At 33.1% G+C, this 18,667-nt stretch overlaps 4 protein-coding genes across 5 annotated transcripts in view; 2 read left to right on the top strand and 2 right to left on the bottom strand.

Moving 5' to 3' along the window:
* The first annotated feature begins 4,391 nt into the window (after positions 1–4,391).
* Positions 4,392–6,449, top strand: LOC102605981 (metacaspase-3-like). Its single transcript, XM_006351707.2, has 5 exons — positions 4,392–4,899; positions 4,994–5,324; positions 5,422–5,536; positions 5,789–5,947; positions 6,038–6,449. Exons 1-5 carry the CDS (start codon positions 4,467–4,469, stop codon positions 6,095–6,097), a joined length of 1,098 nt encoding a protein of 365 aa, XP_006351769.1. The 5' UTR covers positions 4,392–4,466; the 3' UTR covers positions 6,098–6,449.
* Positions 6,450–9,510: 3,061 nt separating this feature from the next.
* On the top strand, positions 9,511–11,709 carry LOC102578227 (metacaspase-3-like). Of its 2 annotated transcripts, XM_006351709.2 has the most exons (5): positions 9,514–10,183; positions 10,291–10,621; positions 10,719–10,833; positions 11,047–11,205; positions 11,284–11,709. In XM_006351709.2, the coding sequence occupies exons 1-5, from the start codon at positions 9,748–9,750 to the stop codon at positions 11,341–11,343; spliced, it is 1,101 nt and encodes a 366-aa protein (XP_006351771.1). In that variant the 5' UTR covers positions 9,514–9,747; the 3' UTR covers positions 11,344–11,709. The 2 variants fall into 2 exon arrangements, with proteins under 2 accessions (XP_006351770.1, XP_006351771.1); XM_006351708.2 differs by having other exon boundaries at positions 9,511–10,183; positions 11,047–11,709.
* LOC102578792 (uncharacterized) lies at positions 10,574–14,258 on the bottom strand. The gene is made up of 3 exons (XM_006351710.2): positions 13,208–14,258; positions 12,248–12,574; positions 10,574–10,655 (listed from the first exon to the last, which is right to left on the bottom strand). Exons 1-3 carry the CDS (start codon positions 14,094–14,096, stop codon positions 10,630–10,632), a joined length of 1,242 nt encoding a protein of 413 aa, XP_006351772.2. The 5' UTR covers positions 14,097–14,258; the 3' UTR covers positions 10,574–10,629.
* Positions 14,259–15,711: 1,453 nt separating this feature from the next.
* Positions 15,712–18,667, bottom strand: part of LOC102579119 (probable protein phosphatase 2C 10) — a 5,047-nt gene continuing 2,091 nt past the window's right edge. The window contains exons 3-6 of the mRNA XM_006351711.2: positions 17,782–18,021; positions 16,963–17,239; positions 16,241–16,395; positions 15,712–16,145 (exon numbers count right to left, since the gene is read on the bottom strand). Coding sequence (XP_006351773.1) covers positions 16,005–16,145; positions 16,241–16,395; positions 16,963–17,239; positions 17,782–18,021 — 813 coding nt within the window. The 3' untranslated portion in view covers positions 15,712–16,004. The remainder of the gene's footprint in view (positions 16,146–16,240; positions 16,396–16,962; positions 17,240–17,781; positions 18,022–18,667) is intronic.

Below are 18,667 nucleotides of genomic sequence, written 5' to 3' on the forward strand. Positions count from 1 at the left end.
TAATTAAGATGAAAGAATTACGCTAATCTTTAATTAACAGAACAAATACACCATTAAGTACATATCAAGTGCAACAATGTTGGATACACATTGGGTGTACATGTCTCTAATTAAGAGTTCGTGTATCTGAGTTAAGATTATATGTATCTATAAGAAAAAAGAATGAAGAATTTTGAATTTTTTTACTTTTGTTCTTGATTTAATGATATGACAGATACTGATCTACCGTCGTGATTTGTTCCTAAATTCATGTGTTTTAGTTACATTTCATATTTAGAACACATAATTATATGTATATGCATACTATGTATCCAAGATACATGTTTTGAATATAATGTATGAAATTGACACTTGATACATCAAATTAATACTAGATACATATAAAAGATACATGAAATTAAAATTAGATCATATAAATAGATACATGAAATTAATATTAGATCATATAAATAGATAAATGAAATTAATACTAGACATATATAACAAATACATGAAATTAATACTAGATACTTCTATGATACATATGAATGTACTTGTATGATACTTATGTATCTAAGTATTTGGTTTGTTGTATACATCATATATTTATAATAGATACATTAAATTAATGAATTTATTATTTTAAGAGTAATAAAATGAAATTAATCAAATCACATGATCAAGATATACATATTTTTGTCTTTTCTTAATAATATTAATGAATTTATTATTTCAAATAATAATAAAATGAAATTAATTAAATATAGATACATCCTTGATTTCTGCCTTATATTAAGGGATTTGATTAATTTAAATTTTCAAAATTAATTGTATATTCGGTAGATACATGTATCTCGCAGATTCAAACTCATGTATCCTAAGCATGAAATATGATAGATGAAGTAATATTTGAAACGATCGGAAATGTTAGTAATTAGGACCTAAACTAGTGGGATTTATGTAGTTTGCCCTTCATTTATTTATTTATTTATAGTTCTTAATAAGCTTAGTTAACAACGTATTTACTTTACTTAATAACCAAATCAAGATTTGGAGGTCAAAACAATATTTTGTTTTTTTTTATTTTTAAAAGCCAAATATTTACCTCTAAAACCGAATATGTTATGTTGTTATTAAAAAGGCGAAAATTGAACTATGTATATTTAATTAAGTGAAGAGAATACGATACTTCTAGAAGGAAGCTTAAACTAGTGTATATTATTTTCGCATTATGTATCGAATAAGATGGAGATCACATATTCATTTTCCTAGTTGCTTCCAATATTCATTTTCTACGATTAAAGATGAAATGTGATAGTTAAAATAATATTATTTTCTCTTAATTTAATAATTCTTTGAGAAAATTCGGATTCTCAAAAATATTTATTAATTAGTACTTAATGAAACACAAATTTGATTCTTTTGACTAGAAATGACGATTCCCACGACAAAATTAGCATCCGATGCAACCAGCAAATTGGAATTTATCTTCTCAAACTTTCCCATCCGATACTCTGATATGCTAAAGAGAGGTAAAGTACACTGCTGAAAAAAGAAAATTTCATGGTTATGAAAGAATATAATGCCCAATCAAGAAAATGGAAAGAGAATAAAGCTTTTTTTTGCTGATTTGACATACAAAAGCACAAGGAGATAGCCGGGAAAATGCATAAGTACCCCCCAGCCTATGCCCAAAATCCCCTGAGACACACCTAACCTTTACTAAGGTTCTATTACCCCCTGAACTTATTTTTTAGTTAATTGTTTACCACTTTTTTGGCCTACGTGGCTGAGTCCGTGATTTCACCTATGTTAAGCGCGTGGGTGCAGCTTTTAGACAGCACTGACCAATAAAAATTGGTCATGTGTTAAAATAACCTTGGAAAGAATAAATATTAACTTAATTGTCTTCTTCTTTATTATTGTTCTTCACTAGTATACGTACCCGCGCGTTGCGCGGCTATATATTAATTTAGAATTATTTTAATTTAATAAAATATCAAATACTTCAAATATTTTTATATATTGTCCTTTATTACTTTTATATGTTGTATTAATAAATTAATATTTTTCATATTAAAAAATTAATATTTAATTATTTTTCACATGAAATGTAAAATATCATAAGATTAAATGACATGTTAGTATATTTTGAATATTTATTTTTCGAATCCAAAACATTCTTTACATTCTGAAATTTGCGTCAAACTATAATAGAAAAATGATTTAATATAGAGTGGATATAAATAATGTAATAATAATACATGTACTTGCTATATACATTTTCTTATTAATCATTGAAAATAATTAATTAATCAGTTTGTTATATTATTTTTTAAAACATTAATTTAATCTCTTAAACTTTCGCAGAAGAAAATAATAATTTAAATTTTAATCAATGATTAGATGTCGAGGAACTTATCAATTTTTCTAGTATTCTAATATAGTAATTATTGCGTAAATTCCTGTTATGACTATTATAAAATTTATCATAATTTTTAATACTTATTATTTTAATACAACGTGTAATCTTTACTTATTATTTTCTTCCCATTGTTATTTTTGGTTTAAATATATTACAAATAATACTAACAACAATTTCTTTTTTTATTAATGTAAAGATAATTTAATATAACGTGTAATTTTTACTTACTATCTTCTTCCCAATTTTATTTTTTTAATCATCTATAAATAATAGTTACAACAATTTATATTTTTATTAACGTAAAGATTTTGAGTAATAATTCTTCTTATGTTCTATTAATAATAATGATCGAAATTATTCACTATTAAAGTTTCTACATAATTGATATAAAAATTGAGGTTGCATACAAATAAAAACATGTTTGAACAAACAAAATAATTATATGCACTATTAGAGAGTACCTTCTAGTCTTATAAGTATCCTACAATTATGATAAAGTTGGAAAAGTGTAACTATCTATAAATAAAATAAAATTATATATATAATATTTACAAAATTTTACAAGCCCAAATTTAAAATAAAATATATAAACATTGAAAACTATAAACTAACTAAAAATATATTAACAAAGTAGATTATAAATAAAATTTTTTATCTATAAATAAAATAAAATTATATATATAATATTTACAAAATTTTACAAGCCCAAATTTAAAATAAAATATATAAACATTGAAAACTATAAACTAACTAAAAATATATTAACAAAGTAGATTATAAATAAAATTTTTTATCTATAAATAAAATAAAATTATATATATAATATTTACAAAATTTTACAAGCCCAAATTTAAAATAAAATATATAAACATTGAAAACTATAAACTAACTAAAAATATATTAACAAAGTAGATTATAAATAAAAGGATACTTTTTTAAAATTTTGGGAAGTGTAAAAGTTACTTTTTAGAAAGTTGAAAAAGTGGGGCCCGGCGCGTGTTGAACAAAGCTTTCAACCTATTTGGTTTATATTGCCACGTAAGCCGAAAAATGGTAAACAATTAATTAAAAAATAAATTCGGGGGGTAATAGGACCTTAGTAAAGGTTAGGTGTGTCTCAGGGATTTTGGGCATAGACTAGGGGGGTACTTATGCATTTTCCCGGAACTAGCCACTTGACACATCAAAATACGGGGCAAACGATGTTGCGTTATGATTATTGATATAGGGGTATCAGAGAAATATTTATTTGTATCAACTTTACTTTTCTTTTTTTTTCTGGAAGAGCATAAAAAAATTTAGGTATAATTATCTCTAATTGTAAACCAAGATCGAATTAATTCTATTTGAAGTTCTTAATGCCCACTTTGATAGATATTGATATGGGGTTAACTTAACCATGATCATCTAGTTTATTGTACTAAAATCATAAATTGAATTTTGAAATGATAAAGTAACTCATTTATGTCTATATATACATAAAAAAAAATACGAAAAATGTTTAAATTCAATTTAGGTCGTCACTTCATCAATTAATTTTATAGTATCAACTATTAACCCAACAGTCCAACACCGCTTAATTTTTTTTAAAAAATGTATGGTGAGTTGTTGATGTATTCTGTTGTTTTTTGTTGAGTTGCTAATGTAGTCATACTAAACTTGATTATTATGTAAACGCGACAACCTACATTTTTTGATATTTTTATTTTGTAAGTACATTATATAGGCATATTTGATTTACGTTTTCAATATAAAAAGTCAACTTTATAAATTTTGGTAACTGAAAGTTGAATATTGTAAAATTTCTCCATATACAGGGGCAAATATAGCGTTATAGTTACGGGTTCATCTGAACCGAGTAGCTTTGGCTCAAATTTTGTATGTGTGTTAAAAGATTCACTATACAAGTACAAGTAATATTAAAAATCAAGTATAGTGTTCGGACCATAAAATTTAAATCATGCTTTTGCCTGTGTCGCGTCATATATAAATGCCTTCCATGTATCTTGATTGATCATCTCAACTCTCAAGTAGTCAATCCACTTTGATCACCATCCACACAATGGACAGCAGGAGATGCAAATGCCAGTGGTGCGGGATGAAGATAGCAGCTCCCATTGGAGCACAAACAATTACCTGTCCAAGGTGCCAATCTGTTACACAACTCCAACCTGCAAGAAACAATGGCTTTGCTAATTTCCCCACTGCCAATAACAATATGAGCCCGGGATTTCCAGCTTTTCCATCAAGGCCAGGAAGGATGAGTCCAAATGCTAATAATTTTCAGCCTCAACAATTCAACCGCCCTATGTCACCACAGATTAATAATATCCGACCTCCTGCAGTACATGGACGAAAACGAGCAGTTCTGTGCGGAATCAATTACCGTGGCCATCCAAAGAGTCTGAAGGGAAGCATTAATGATGTTTTATCCATGAGATATTTTCTGGTTGAGAAGTTGGGGTTCCCAAATGCATCAGTGGTTGTCCTTACTGGTATGTATGATTGATCACCTACTTACAATTCACGACTAGAACATAAATGCTTATTTTAGCCTTAATTTAACATATAAATACACAAAATTTGCAGAGGATGAGAAAGATCCATACAAATACCCAACCAAGGCAAATATCAGATCAGCCTTGCGTTGGCTTGTTCAAGGTTGTCAGCCAGGGGATTCACTAGTGTTCCACTACTCTGGCCATGGCACACGAGTACGAGACCATGATGGTGATGAGATTGATGGGCACGACGAATCACTATGCCCTGTTGATTTTGAGACAGAAGGGAGGATACTAGATGATGAGATCAATAATACCATTGTTAGGCCCTTACCCCGCGGAGCCACACTTCATGGAATAATTGATACATGCTTCAGTGGAACTTTCCTAGATTTACCCTTTTTGTGCAGAATAAACAGGTTATTGAGAAACTAACCGTTTTGACACTTTGATCAATGCAATGAAACATCATATTAAGCTATAGTAAAAGTGGTATGTCAAAATGTTTTCAAGCAGGGCAGGATACTTTATGTGGGAGGACCATCGGATCCGCTCATACAAAGGTACTAATGGTGGAATAGCAATCTCTATCAGTGCCTGTGACGACCATCAAAACTCTGGAGATACAACGGTTAGTATTTGTAAATAACTATTCCTATACTGATTTCACAATCTCTACCCAAATTAAAAGGCAAACATCAAACTGTAAGTGTACTAACACGACAAAAACTATAATCATAACTAGTTTGTATTGCCCATATAGGCCTTTTACTTTGCACTTTGTTGTGTTATGTACTAAGCCACATGGATTTCAAGAGATTATAGATTACGTTCACTTTTAACATCTTCAATCATCAAAATGTCGCACCTTGGGTTCCTGCAGGCTTTCACAGGCTTTCCAACAGGTGCCCTGACTTATAGTTTCATCCAAACATTGGAGCAAGAGACTAAATTGACTTATGGACGCTTACTCATGAGTATGCAGAAGAAGATTCATGAAGCACAGAAAGGCCTAGGCCTTAATGGTGAAAATGAAACTCAGGTACGCTTCTATGAGAATAAAAAAAAATTCACCTTTGCATCATCATCATCATACGTACTTTGTCTAATGCATTTTATTGGTCTTGCCCAGGAGCCCCAGCTATCCTCATCTGAGCAGTTTGATATTCACTCGAAGATGGTGGCTATATAGGAACTTAAAGTATCCAACTCCAGCCCGAGTACAACTTCCCTGGCATAATAATCTTGTTGTACTAATAAAACTCAACATTTTTATCTTCTTGTAATAAATTCAACACTTCCTTTTACCATCGCGTGTAGATTCACTCATATAGCATTGTTCTGGTGTGAGTCTTGATCGTATATTTTTGTTATGTAAGCTATATCAGTAACACTGAATAAACTTCCAGATGGAAATTTGCTCAGAACAGCTTGTCTACAGCTACATGTTGTGATCACATCCTTTATGTCCTGAATTTGTTTTTCTTTCCATGTCCATCTATAACGCAAATCATAGCACAAGATTGTGTCAAAATCTCTCTATAGAAGACGTGCAGGGTGATTTTTTCGTATATCAAAAGCCTATTTTATTGTTGACGGTGTATTTGAAAAGATAGATGATGAAGAAGATATGTCTTTCTCCGTATAATCAGATAAATTTGCAGGGCACTTAAAACTGACAGATAATTAAATCAGAAATGAATGTTTTTCTTCCTCGTTAATCGTTAATAGAACCATATTATGTGTCGAAACCCCAATAGAAGATATTGCGGCACTAACCCTATTATATGGTACAATGCCTGATTTTATTTTTGTATAACAAGATTAAATTGAATGGACAGCTCCAACAGTTGGCTGATAGAGTGATTAGAGCATCTACTCAATTTGCTGTAAATATAAGCACTTTATAAACACTATCAAAATAAATTTAATTACAAGATCAAAGGCATTTTCCTCCTAAGAGCAATTCATACATCCCAGAAACTGATGGATCAGACAGAGGAATTAACACAGCAATTATTTTTTAAAAAAAAAAGGGAGAGAGAAATAGGTTAAAGAGCCAAAGGGACAACCCCTTTTCTTGCTCCTCTTCTTGTTCTAATGTCTCTTCATCTGCTCTAAAACTCTTTAATTTCAAGCTCTCTGGAGTGTCTGTGCCCTTGCTTGCTCGACATAGCTATGGAAGCCATCAAATCTGTTTGAACCTTTATAAGTTTCAAACTCCAAGAATTGTTGCTAGAGTTTCAAATTCCATGAACTTTCCGAAATCCAGCACATTCTACTTGTCAAAGTTTCGAACTTTAAGCACCGAGTTCATTTGCCAGGGAAATTTTGTTTAGATATTATTTTCGCATTAAAAACTTGCTATTTTCTAATTACTTATGAAATGGTGGCTAAACCTCACTAATTCCACTGGGCTAAAGGTATCCGTAAATGTTCGCCAAGGTCCTTAGGTAGGAAGATAGTATATGATGTTTTTGCCTCAGTTGAGATTTAAACTTAAAGACTCACAGTTGTTAACCCACCTCATTAATCATTAGGTTATCCCTTTCGTCTAATTTTTACTACGGAAAATGATTTTTTTTTAAATGCTCTTAATAGATCAAATATGCCCCTATTATTACTAAATTAGTCAAAAATATTTTTTTCGAATAAGTATATATATATTTCTTTTTAAACACATGTTATTCCTAATAAAAAAATTATTTTGAAAGAATGCTATTCTTATTTTCTTTCTTTTGGAATTATTTTGACTAATAAATATGTTTTTTTGATCAATTAAAATAGAATAATTTTATGTACCTTTTTAATGGATAATATATGTCATATATGTAAGATCATAGTAAACTCATCATTAATTTTCATTTAGATAACGATAAAAAAATTATTATTAAATAAGAAATATTTTTTATTTTTATTTTTTTTAATTGAGGTAGGATAAATATTTTTTAATTAAAAAAATATAATTAGAAAAAAAATGTGTTCAAAGCAAAAGGATATTTTTGACCCATTATATAATATTAAAAAGATATTTTTAAATCAAAGTATTAATGATAAGTTGTTGTATTCATGCAATTTGACATAGTTTAAAAATATTTTTGAACCTTTTCTGTTTTTGCTAAGATGAAGACCAAAGACGAAACACGATCAGTAAGAATATTATTGTTCTCTTAATTCAATAACTCCTCAGGCAACGTGTTATATATAAATTGTGTAGCGAAATTCGGTTTCTGGAAAATATTGAGTAATTCTTCACGAAACAGTAATATGATTCTTTGACTAAGCTAATTTTCCACACAATGGATTCAAAAAATTATAGAAATGCTCAATTTTCTAAGAGAATCATGGGGAAAAAAATCATACCTTCAGAAGACAAGATGAATATATCATGCCGAAAGGCTCAAACAGATTGATTCTTTTTTTTTTTCCTCCATACCAATCCACAACAGAAACAGAATAAAGCTTTTTGCTGATTTGAAATACAAAATATTTTTTTTCCTAAATGCATGTGTTAGTTAATTAGCTTCCAAGTGCTTAATTGCCAACTTTTATAGATATTGATATCATGATCATCTAACTTTTAGTTTATTAATTGCACTGTAGAAAAAATTAATTTATGAAAGAAAAAGTAACTCAATTTATGTCTAAGACATCACAGAATATTTTTTTAGAAGTCAAGAAATATTAGTCACTCGGTAATAGATTGCTTCAGAAAATGTATTCTTTTTTCTTTTCTAAATACCACGTAGTATTATATATATTGTGAGTTGTTGATGTTTTTTCTTTTCTTTTCACAAAATTAGGGGGTAGAAAGTTATAAGGTGGAGAATCAATCCTCATCCATGAGGAAAAGGAAATTATAATACGAGAAATTGATTCCTCACTAATAGGATGAAAGTTCAGTAGTCAACCAACTCAGATACTAAAGTTCTCCTTGCGAGTTGCTGATATAATTATACTTGTATGGTTATTTTGTAAATACGTCAGTCTACTTTTCGCATTAATTTTTTTCTACATTATATAGGCATAATTAAGTTTTTTTTTTTATAATTAAGTTACTCTTTCGTTATAAAATAAAAATCAGCTTTATATATGGTTTTGGTGCATGCAACAAATTGAAAGTTGAAGGTCGTAAAACTGCCCCATATATAACGGTTAGGATTTGGATGGATATACTCCCTCTAACCATAATTACTTATCCATTTTTCCTTTTTTAATTATACCTAATTACTTGTCAAATTTGATAAATCGGACAAAAAAAAATTACCTATTATACCCTCAATTAATTACTTTGAAAAAGTAGAACTTTTTAAAAATCTTTAAGTTTTTAATTCATCCACTTCATACTTTAATAGGGGTAAAATGGTAAACTCACTATGTCAATTATTGTTTTCTTAATAAGTGTGTCAATTTAAAACAGTGGACAAGTAATTAGGGACCGAGGGAATAACATTTAGATTTAGGGGTTGATCTAAACTCAATAGGCTTTAGCTTAAATTTTGGAGATGTGTTAAAAGATCCTCTATATAAGCGCACAGAATAAATTTTGATATTGAAGCATGCACCCAATCAACATTACTATAACTAGAGTAGAATTGTCTTGATTCCTCCAACTAGGAATATTTTCACTTTTTGATTGGGATCTTCACTGTTATTTTCGATAGAACCAAAACTGTCCATTGATTTATTTAGCCCACACTAGCTTTTGAACTCCTTTTCAAACAACGTCTGATTAAACCATCATATTACCATCCTATATAAATCTTGAACGATCCTCTCAAAGTATCAAAAGAAAACTTCACTTTGATCACCCTCTTCTTTCTTCTCATCACCCTTCACATAATGGACAGGTATAGATGCAAATGCCAGCGGTGCGGCATGAATATAGCAGCTCCCATTGGAGCACAAACAATCATCTGTCCAAGATGCCAATCTGTTACACAACTCCAACCTCCAAGAAACAATAGCTTTGCTAATTTCCCCCCTGCTAATAACAATATGCGCCCGGAATTTCCAGCTTATCCTGCAAGGCCAAGAAGGATGAGTCCAAATGTTAATAATAATTTCCAGCCCCAACAATTCAACCGCCCTATGTCACCACAGATTAATAATATCCGACCTCCTGCAGTACATGGACGAAAACGAGCAGTTCTGTGCGGAATCAATTACCGTGGTCATGCAAAGAGTCTTAAAGGAAGCATTAATGATGCTTTATCCATGAGATATTTTCTGGTAGAGAAATTGGGGTTCCCAATTGCATCAGTAATTGTCCTTACAGGTATGTATTGTAATCTTCTTACACTAATGAAAACAGTCAAGGTATATATTTGAACATTAACAGTCAGATTTCTAACATGTAATACACAAAAAAAATTGTTTTTGCAGAGGATGAGAAAGATCCATACAAATACCCAACCAAGGCTAATATCAGATCAGCCTTACGTTGGCTTGTTCATGGTTGTCGGTCAGGAGATTCACTAGTGTTCCACTACTCTGGCCATGGGGCACGAGTACGAGACCGTGATGGTGATGAGATTGATGGTCATGATGAATCATTATGCCCTGTTGATTATGAAACAGAAGGAAGGATACTAGATGATGAGATCAATAGTACCATTGTAAGGCCTTTACCCCCTGGAGCCATACTTCATGGAATAATTGATACATGCTTCAGTGGAACTTTCCTAGATTTGCCCTTTTTGTGCAGAATAAACAGGTTATTGATCAACCAACCTTTTTGATACTTGTTCCTGCAATGAAACTTCACATTAAGTTAAATAGTAAAAGTAGTATGACAAAATGTTTTCAAGCAGGGCAGGATACTTTAAGTGGGAAGACCATCGGATTCGAGGATACAAAGGTACCAGTGGCGGAACCGCTTTCTCTATCAGTGCCTGTGACGATCATCAAAGTTCTGGAGATACAACGGTCAGTATCTGAAATGTTAATATCACACATCTATAGTCACTTTAGAATCTCTATTTTTTTTTTAAAAAGGGACTCCTGGAAAAACACCAAATTAATGCAAGTATACTAACATGATTAAGTCTTAATCATAACTTTTGTATTTCAAGAGAATATTGAAATACTCACTTTTAGCACCTTCAATCATCAAAGTGTCCGCACCTTGGATTTTTACAGGCATTCACAGGCGTTCCTATGGGTGCCCTGACTTATAGTTTCATCCAAACGTTGGAGCAAGAGACTAAATTGACTTATGGACGGCTAATTATGAGCATGCAAAATAAGATTCAACAAGCACAGAAAGGACTAGGCCTTAATGGTGCAAACGAAACTCAGGTACGCTTCTACAAGTGCACCATTGGCCCATTGCATCATCATCATGCTTGTCTAATGCATTTTATTGGTCTTGCCCAGGAGCCTCAACTATCCTCATCTGAGCCGTTTGATATACACTCGAAGCTGGTGGCTATATAGGAACTTAAGTATTCAACTCTAGCTTGAGTATGACTTTCCTCACCATCACGTGTAGATTTACTCGTAGTATTGTTATGGCGTGAATCCTGATGGTATATTTTCATTGTGTTTACATTATCAATATTGCTGAACAAGCTTCCAGATGGAAATTTGCTCGGTCAACTTGTATACAGCTACATCTTGTCACATCCTTTATGTCATGAATTTGCAGCAGAGTTTGTCATTTCAAAATTCGAACAGGGAGTGAAAGATAATTGTAAGCACATGAACAACTGGAAATATAAAGAAACACAGTTTTACATGGAAGGCTAGAAATCACCACATCCCTTCTAGTCTTTAGTTTCTAATAGATTAAATATGCACTAACCTGTTAATAGATATCACGCAAAATCTCAGGGTCATTTTCGACATTAGTTCTCGAGGGATGTTTCTATGTTGTATATCACAAAATGAAGTGAGTACTAGAAGAATAAAACTTTGAAATGTTAATAAACCAGAGAAGTCGATGTAATCTGCAGGAAAGAACATTTGAGGCCTGAAATTAAGTAAACTAGTCTGCTCAATTTACAGTAAATTGGAGCACTTTATAAACAATATCAAACGTAATTGGAGCACTTTATAAACAATATCAAACGTGCATATGCCCTGGACTTGTAAATTGAACTAAAGGAAAAATAATTACAAGACATAGCTAACTGATACACTTCTTTGGAGGCATTTTCCTGCTAAGGAGCAAAACCTACACAAACTAATGAACCAGATAGAGGAATTAACATAGCAATATAATTTTTTCCTCCAGTTCCCATTAGAGACTCTTTTCTTGAAAGAAAAATAGGCTCCAAGTATTTAGAATCAATCTAACCCAAAGGTTTTTCGTGGAAAATTCAGTGAAGCAAGAGCTTACGAGAAGCTGTGCACCAGCGAGTGTAGCAATCATGGAGGTTGGGCCAGTCAGAAGAAGGGCAATAGGTGAAATGGTGAAGCCAAAGGGACAACACCTTTTCTTGCTCCTCTTCTTGTTCCAATGTCCCTATGATCTGCTCTAATATTCTTTCAAGCTCAGCCCTTTCGCTAATACTCAGGACTGGAGCGTCTGTGCCATTGCTTGCTCGACATAGCAATGGCAGCCATGACATCAGCATATTCATGTTTGTCCGCCTGAGATGCTCTTTTGTACTTTCTTCATCCTCTGCGATTTTTCCTATTTCTCTGGATTGTTTGAATAAGAAAGCTGCACAAAGAGAAATTCAGAACATGGCGCTTTTACAATCTAAAAAAAACAATTAAATAAGACAGACGATGATAACTTTATATCATACCAAATAGTATCAAATTTGAAAGCAATTCATGTAGTACCCAATAAAAACTTCCAATTCAAATGGTTATGGAAAGCTGAGGAATTCAGAAGAGAACATTTATGGCCATAGAAGCTTATACGAAAGACTCTACTCTTGTAGAAATCTAGTGTAAATTGTAAAATGGATTAAAAGATGTTCCGAAGGGAAATCTGAGGCTGTACAATGCAAAATATGTAGGTGTCTGCAATCATTCAGGCTTATGCAGTTGCTACTACAATCTAAATACCCCACTGCAGTGCAAATGCAATGAGAGATCATTAAGCGATTATAGACGATTGGACATACTAATTCACTAGATTGCTCATAATCCATATCAGATGAGTTCTCTGTACATATTTTGTTCAATACAGATCAACTTTTACTTTAAATCTATAGTATAATTTATGCTCCATATCTCCGCGTACAACAACAACAAATATGCTTCAATCTGAAACAGATCCATAACTGCACGCATGGAGTTGCGAAAATTAGAAAATGCAATTAAAGAATATTCCACAGACAATTACCTGAAACCTTAACAAGAGACCCCTGAAGCCGCGGTTCAGCAGAAAGAGCAAGCCAAGCAACATGTGAAGCCGAAGCCCACATATAAACAGCTTCATCAACACAACCACAAGCTTCCATCTTCTGAGCAAGCCATAGCAACTCTGCCGCCAGCTTCTCAGCCGAGCAACCAAATTGGCTCATCTGGTTCCTCGCCCTACCGCGCTGCCACACAACGTCGCCATAATACCTAATCGCCCTCAAGCCGCGGCTCAACTTACCTACGTAATCGCCGCCGTCTCGGCCCCCACCAGACACAAGTCCACTACCACCTCCACCTTCTTCCGCCACCATGGCTGATTCAAGCTGACTAAGCGTCCGCGTAAAAGCCGCAGACAAAGCGGCGCAATTCACTTCCCTCAAAGCTTCGTTACCCTCCAAGAGATTCTCATCAATTAGCCTCTCGGCCAATGATCTCACCACTTCATATTTCCTTGAACTCACCGGAATATCATTCACAATCGACAACACTTGAGTCAAGGCTCTAGATATCCCCGACTCCGCACGGCCGCTCGCGGCGACCGGAGAATAAATCTCCCCCTTTTTGGGCTTCAAAGGATAGCCATAATTTTCTCCAGAAGGATTCAGAGAAGGGAATAAAGATGGTAAAAGGCGAAGAAAGAAGAGAAAAGCTGAAATCAAGAAATAACGTATAGTTTCCAGAAGTTTATATCTTTCTGCTAAGAGAATGAAGGGTTTATCAGCGAAGATAAACGCCGATGTCAATAAGTTTCTGAGAAGCAACGGAGCTATGGAGGAAGAAGTACTTTCCGTCATGGCCCCTTGGTCGGAAAATTCTCCCGGCGATGGTAGACGACAAGAATGAGAAATTTGAGGTACAAGAAAACGCATTATAGGCAAAAACGGGTCGGGTTGAACAGCTTAATGAGTGATTGTGGACCATAAAAACATTAGACAAAACGTCATTGCATGCAAAAATTTACCACCGTCACTGTTGCTGTCAGTTAATTATCCCGGGAAATACAAAATGAACAAGATTGTTAGAAAATAATATATTTAAGTAATAAAATTGGAAGAATGTTCTATGTTTGGTAATATAATATTCTGTGATTCCAAATTTCAAATAGTATAGATTTTGAGAGGAAAAAAGAAATAGGGTATTTGCTATTTTTAAGGCAAACGAGATTTTAGGTTAATGGTGAAGATTTTATTAATGAGAGTAATATTCCCCACCATTAATTGGCAATCATTTACTCTCTGAATTTATGTTAGTTTTGTTACTAGTAATAAAGAAATTAACACGTACAATTATTTGTCTTTGTAATTGGTCAAAGAATCTGGACAGATTCACATTCATGCAAGGGTATTCCCAGTAATAAACGTTTTACCATTCAAATACGTATATACGGGTTAAAGCTCATGGCCCGAAGATAGAAAATAAATTATATTCAATAACACGATAAAAGGTGACATGAAAAGACGATATCCTAACCAAAAGGGACCAAAAATGAGTGGGTCTTACTGATCAAATACCATAAGACAGGGGAAGACTAAAGGAGAAAAGTAGTGTAGAAATTAAATTCAAAGCTTGTATAGGTGCCTATCTTTTTCGGTAAGAAGTTACATATATCTACGGTGGTAGTGGGTGGGAGAATTAATGACAGTAGCCAGAAAAAATATTTATTTTTACTTGTCATTTTTTTAATATTCTCTCTCTCAATCATGCATATAAAATTACATTAAAATTATAATGAAAAATAAATATGAACTCATACTTTAAAAATATAATAAGTTTAATGATAAGAATTTAAATATAGAACCCATAAAATTTAGAACCTCAATTAGTTTTGCGATAACGAGTTGGGTTGACACGTCAATAGACATTGTTTTCTTATTTTTGAGACAGCCACATAAATTGGAGCTACTTATAATTGTTGAATTGTTCAACACAATTTATTGACAATTCCCTTGTGGCCTTGCATCCCAGTCAACCCCCTAGCTACTTGATAACGCTATGTTGAGTTGCTAATTAACTTGTGTCTCTTGTTTGTACGAGTCTTAATTCTTTCTTGTCTACGTTTTTTTGATACCTCAAACAGTATTATAATTAATCTAAACAGCCGTCCAGCGTCCATCCAACCGTTTAAATTAATATAGCTGAACAGATATATAACTAATAAATTAAAAATTTGTTGGTAGTTACAAATGAAGAAGTTGTTGTTCTTTCTTTTTTTCCCCTCTGTTATGACGATAATTTCATCACTACACCAATGGTTACACTGAGATACTTGAAAAAATAGATACGAATCAAGTCGATAATGAAAAATCATGTAAGGCTCACCAAATTATGTATCCATTTCAAGATCAAGAACTCTATAACTTACATTTTGATTTTCGATTTGGAAACATCATACTATGACTGAAATTTTGGCATTCTACAAAATTAGATTGTTGAACTAAATCAAAAAACATACTCATTTTCACCAGCAATAATAGTTTGTCAACAAATGCAACAATTGAAGTGTTCATGTAAAGTGACAGAAAGAATGATTCTGAGAATCTACAAACTGAATAAATCAACACATAACAACCACACGGCCCGAGTAAAGAATTTAAATATTACAGAGTGTTGGGGGAGAGGAACATAGCATAATCTCTTTTGTGGAAACATTTTAATAATTTATGCAGGATTGTCTGAGACTTAATGCTGTCTGTCAGTCTATAAAACGCGCCTCATCTAACAAATACCCCTCTAATAAATATATATACTGCACACTGATAAATTCCCATGGATCAAAATTACCCCTTAAATCGGACAACAATGCATGAGATATCATCTTTGCTTTCTCTGACCAATGCTTCGATTGCTAACTGCTTGGCTGCCTTCTCTGGATCTTTGACCTTCCTCACGATGTCAACTGCCTCTTGATTAGACATTACCTGGAGAAATCCGCAATCAAAAGCAAGAAAAGGAAAAAATGCACCTCAGAGTGCCAAAACAGAAAGGGATACGAGATGTTTCGAGCAAATGGCACCTTCCATAGACCATCACTTGCAAGTATGAGAAGATCTGTTTCCGCATCAACATCAGCATTTGTTACATCAGGATCAGAGCTCAAGTGTGATTTCAGGTTTTTGTCTCCAAAAGCGCGAGATACAGCTAGTTGGCCATTCACTCTAGCAACATCTCCTGAGATTATATACATTTCAATAGGCATGTCACTGACAATATCCAAACGCAACAATACATGAGATACCTGTAAAGTCTAGATCAAATCGGCAGGGGTGGCTCAAGTGTGAGGCTAGTAAAGTGTCTGCTTTATGCATCCAAAATGTTTTAATGGTGAAGTTTATGACTTTATTTTTACTTTAAACAATTTTAAAAATTGTAAGAAAAAGTACAAAATTGTATATATATATATTTAAAAAAAGGCGAAAAAGGCGCATTGGACTACTAATCCTGAACCCTGACAATGGAGATGAAGTATCACACTAATTAGAAAGGAGAAATTAAACTATATCTCATTGATTTTTATTAGAAGCATAGAATTGGTACTATCCACTCTATTAAGAAAAGTGAAGACAGACCATTCAAGCCTAAGATTAAGGTTATGTATATTTATATGTATGAACAAAGTTAAGACTTAGGGAACTTAATGGATGCAATCCAAATTCAATTTGTATTACAATGTACAATGAAGAGAGAAGAACAACGCTATTATATCCACAGCAGTAAGTGAGAGCATGTGAGAAGCACCTGGCATGTTTGAGACGAAACCACCTCTGTTTTCAATGTCATCTCGCTCGGTGTTTGGTTCATGATCAATCGAGAGCTGGATGGCCTGACCCCTCCTAGAAAGGACTGCTCTCGAATCCCCAACATTTGCTACCCATAGCTTACGACCATTTATAAGAATTGCAGTCACAGCAGTGGAGCCACCTCTTCCAAGATCAGGAGTGTGTGAAAGAATAGCCTGATCTGTTCTCTCATATGCTTTTAGAATTGCCCTATGAGGGTCATTCCGAAAATGCTCCTAGAAATTTTTAACATAAAAAGGTGAGAGAAATCCCAAGCAAACCCTGCCCTCTAACACCAAAAAAGAAAACAATAAATAGACATTTATTAAAGAAATAAAACAACTCAAGATTAAATTATCATGCATTGATGTTGAAAGGATTTCTGAGATCGGTTAGAAGTAATGCATTAGAACTTTGTTCTTGCCATCACACACTTATATCGGACTTGATCAACATCTCTACTAGCATTGTGTGTTGATCTCTAAAAGAATACTTTAGCTTCAGTTTTTCCAAAATAGCAAGAGAGACTGACCGGTAACTTTACCAATTTTCAGCTGTTGCTCATGCTAGAGCACTAATACCATTGTCCAATCAAAACCAACAAATACAAGGTATAGAAAGAGGGGGAAGCGGAAGCATGTGTTAAATGTGTTTTGATGAAAATCGGTAACATAGCCATCATTACTTGCACCCAAAGTAAATTGTCTTACTAAAAACACAACGATCCTCACGGAGCAGAGAAGTTTAATTTGCAGAGGTTCCTAACCCCGCAATTTACCTCATTTAAGATATTGGAAAACAAATGCTTTTGTAAATAGGCAGGCACGCTATCTCCCAAATGCCCATCATAAATAGCAAAAAGTCCTAGTTCATGTCCATGCAATTGGACAAATTTAGAAACATGGTAATCTTCCATGGGATGATTAGCTTTCCCCTTAACCAGGCTGAAGCCATACTTGGTAGGCCCTTGATTGCTTCTTCCTTTGCCAGAGCTACATGATGACCGTCCTCCTGCAAGCTAAAGGAAAAAATGATACTTCAGCTTTCTGACCAACCCAGCCAAATATATACAATGCATACAGACCATAAACTGAAATAAACATCCACCCCCAAAAAATTGTTGAGGCGGTGATGAAGACAAAAGAAAGCTTCAATGGAGACTTTTTGATACTATGTGCCTACCTATTCAAGGGGGGGCACTATTATGGAACTAAACTCTTGAAGTCATTCATCGGGTTTTTGTAGAAAGAAGACCAATGGAACCACAATCATGGAAAATGTCGGCAGTAATCCACCGTGGGGGGGAGTAAAGTGCAATGGTACATGTTCAAATAAACCAAGGATAGGACGCTCAAAATATCAGAGAATTACACTCCATAAATACGCTCATTGTGAATATTGTTAGCATGCTATAGGACAAAGCAAAGTATTTTAGGAGCCCAACAAAGAAGAGAAATAAACAGCAAGGGTGTGTTTCTATGGAGGAAAACATTTTTCGGAAAATGTTTTCTTATTTTCTCATGTTTGGTTAGACAAAAAATTTGGAAAACATTTTCTCCAGAAAAATAGGTTCCTCAAAAATGAGGAAAATGATTTCTTTAATGAAAATAGGGAAAACAAGTTTTATTAGTAATATTCTATTTTTATTATATCCTCCCACCCAA

Source organism: Solanum tuberosum, unplaced genomic scaffold (genome assembly GCF_000226075.1).
Source record: "Solanum tuberosum cultivar DM 1-3 516 R44 unplaced genomic scaffold, SolTub_3.0 scf00136, whole genome shotgun sequence".
Lineage (NCBI taxonomy): Eukaryota > Viridiplantae > Streptophyta > Magnoliopsida > Solanales > Solanaceae > Solanum > Solanum tuberosum.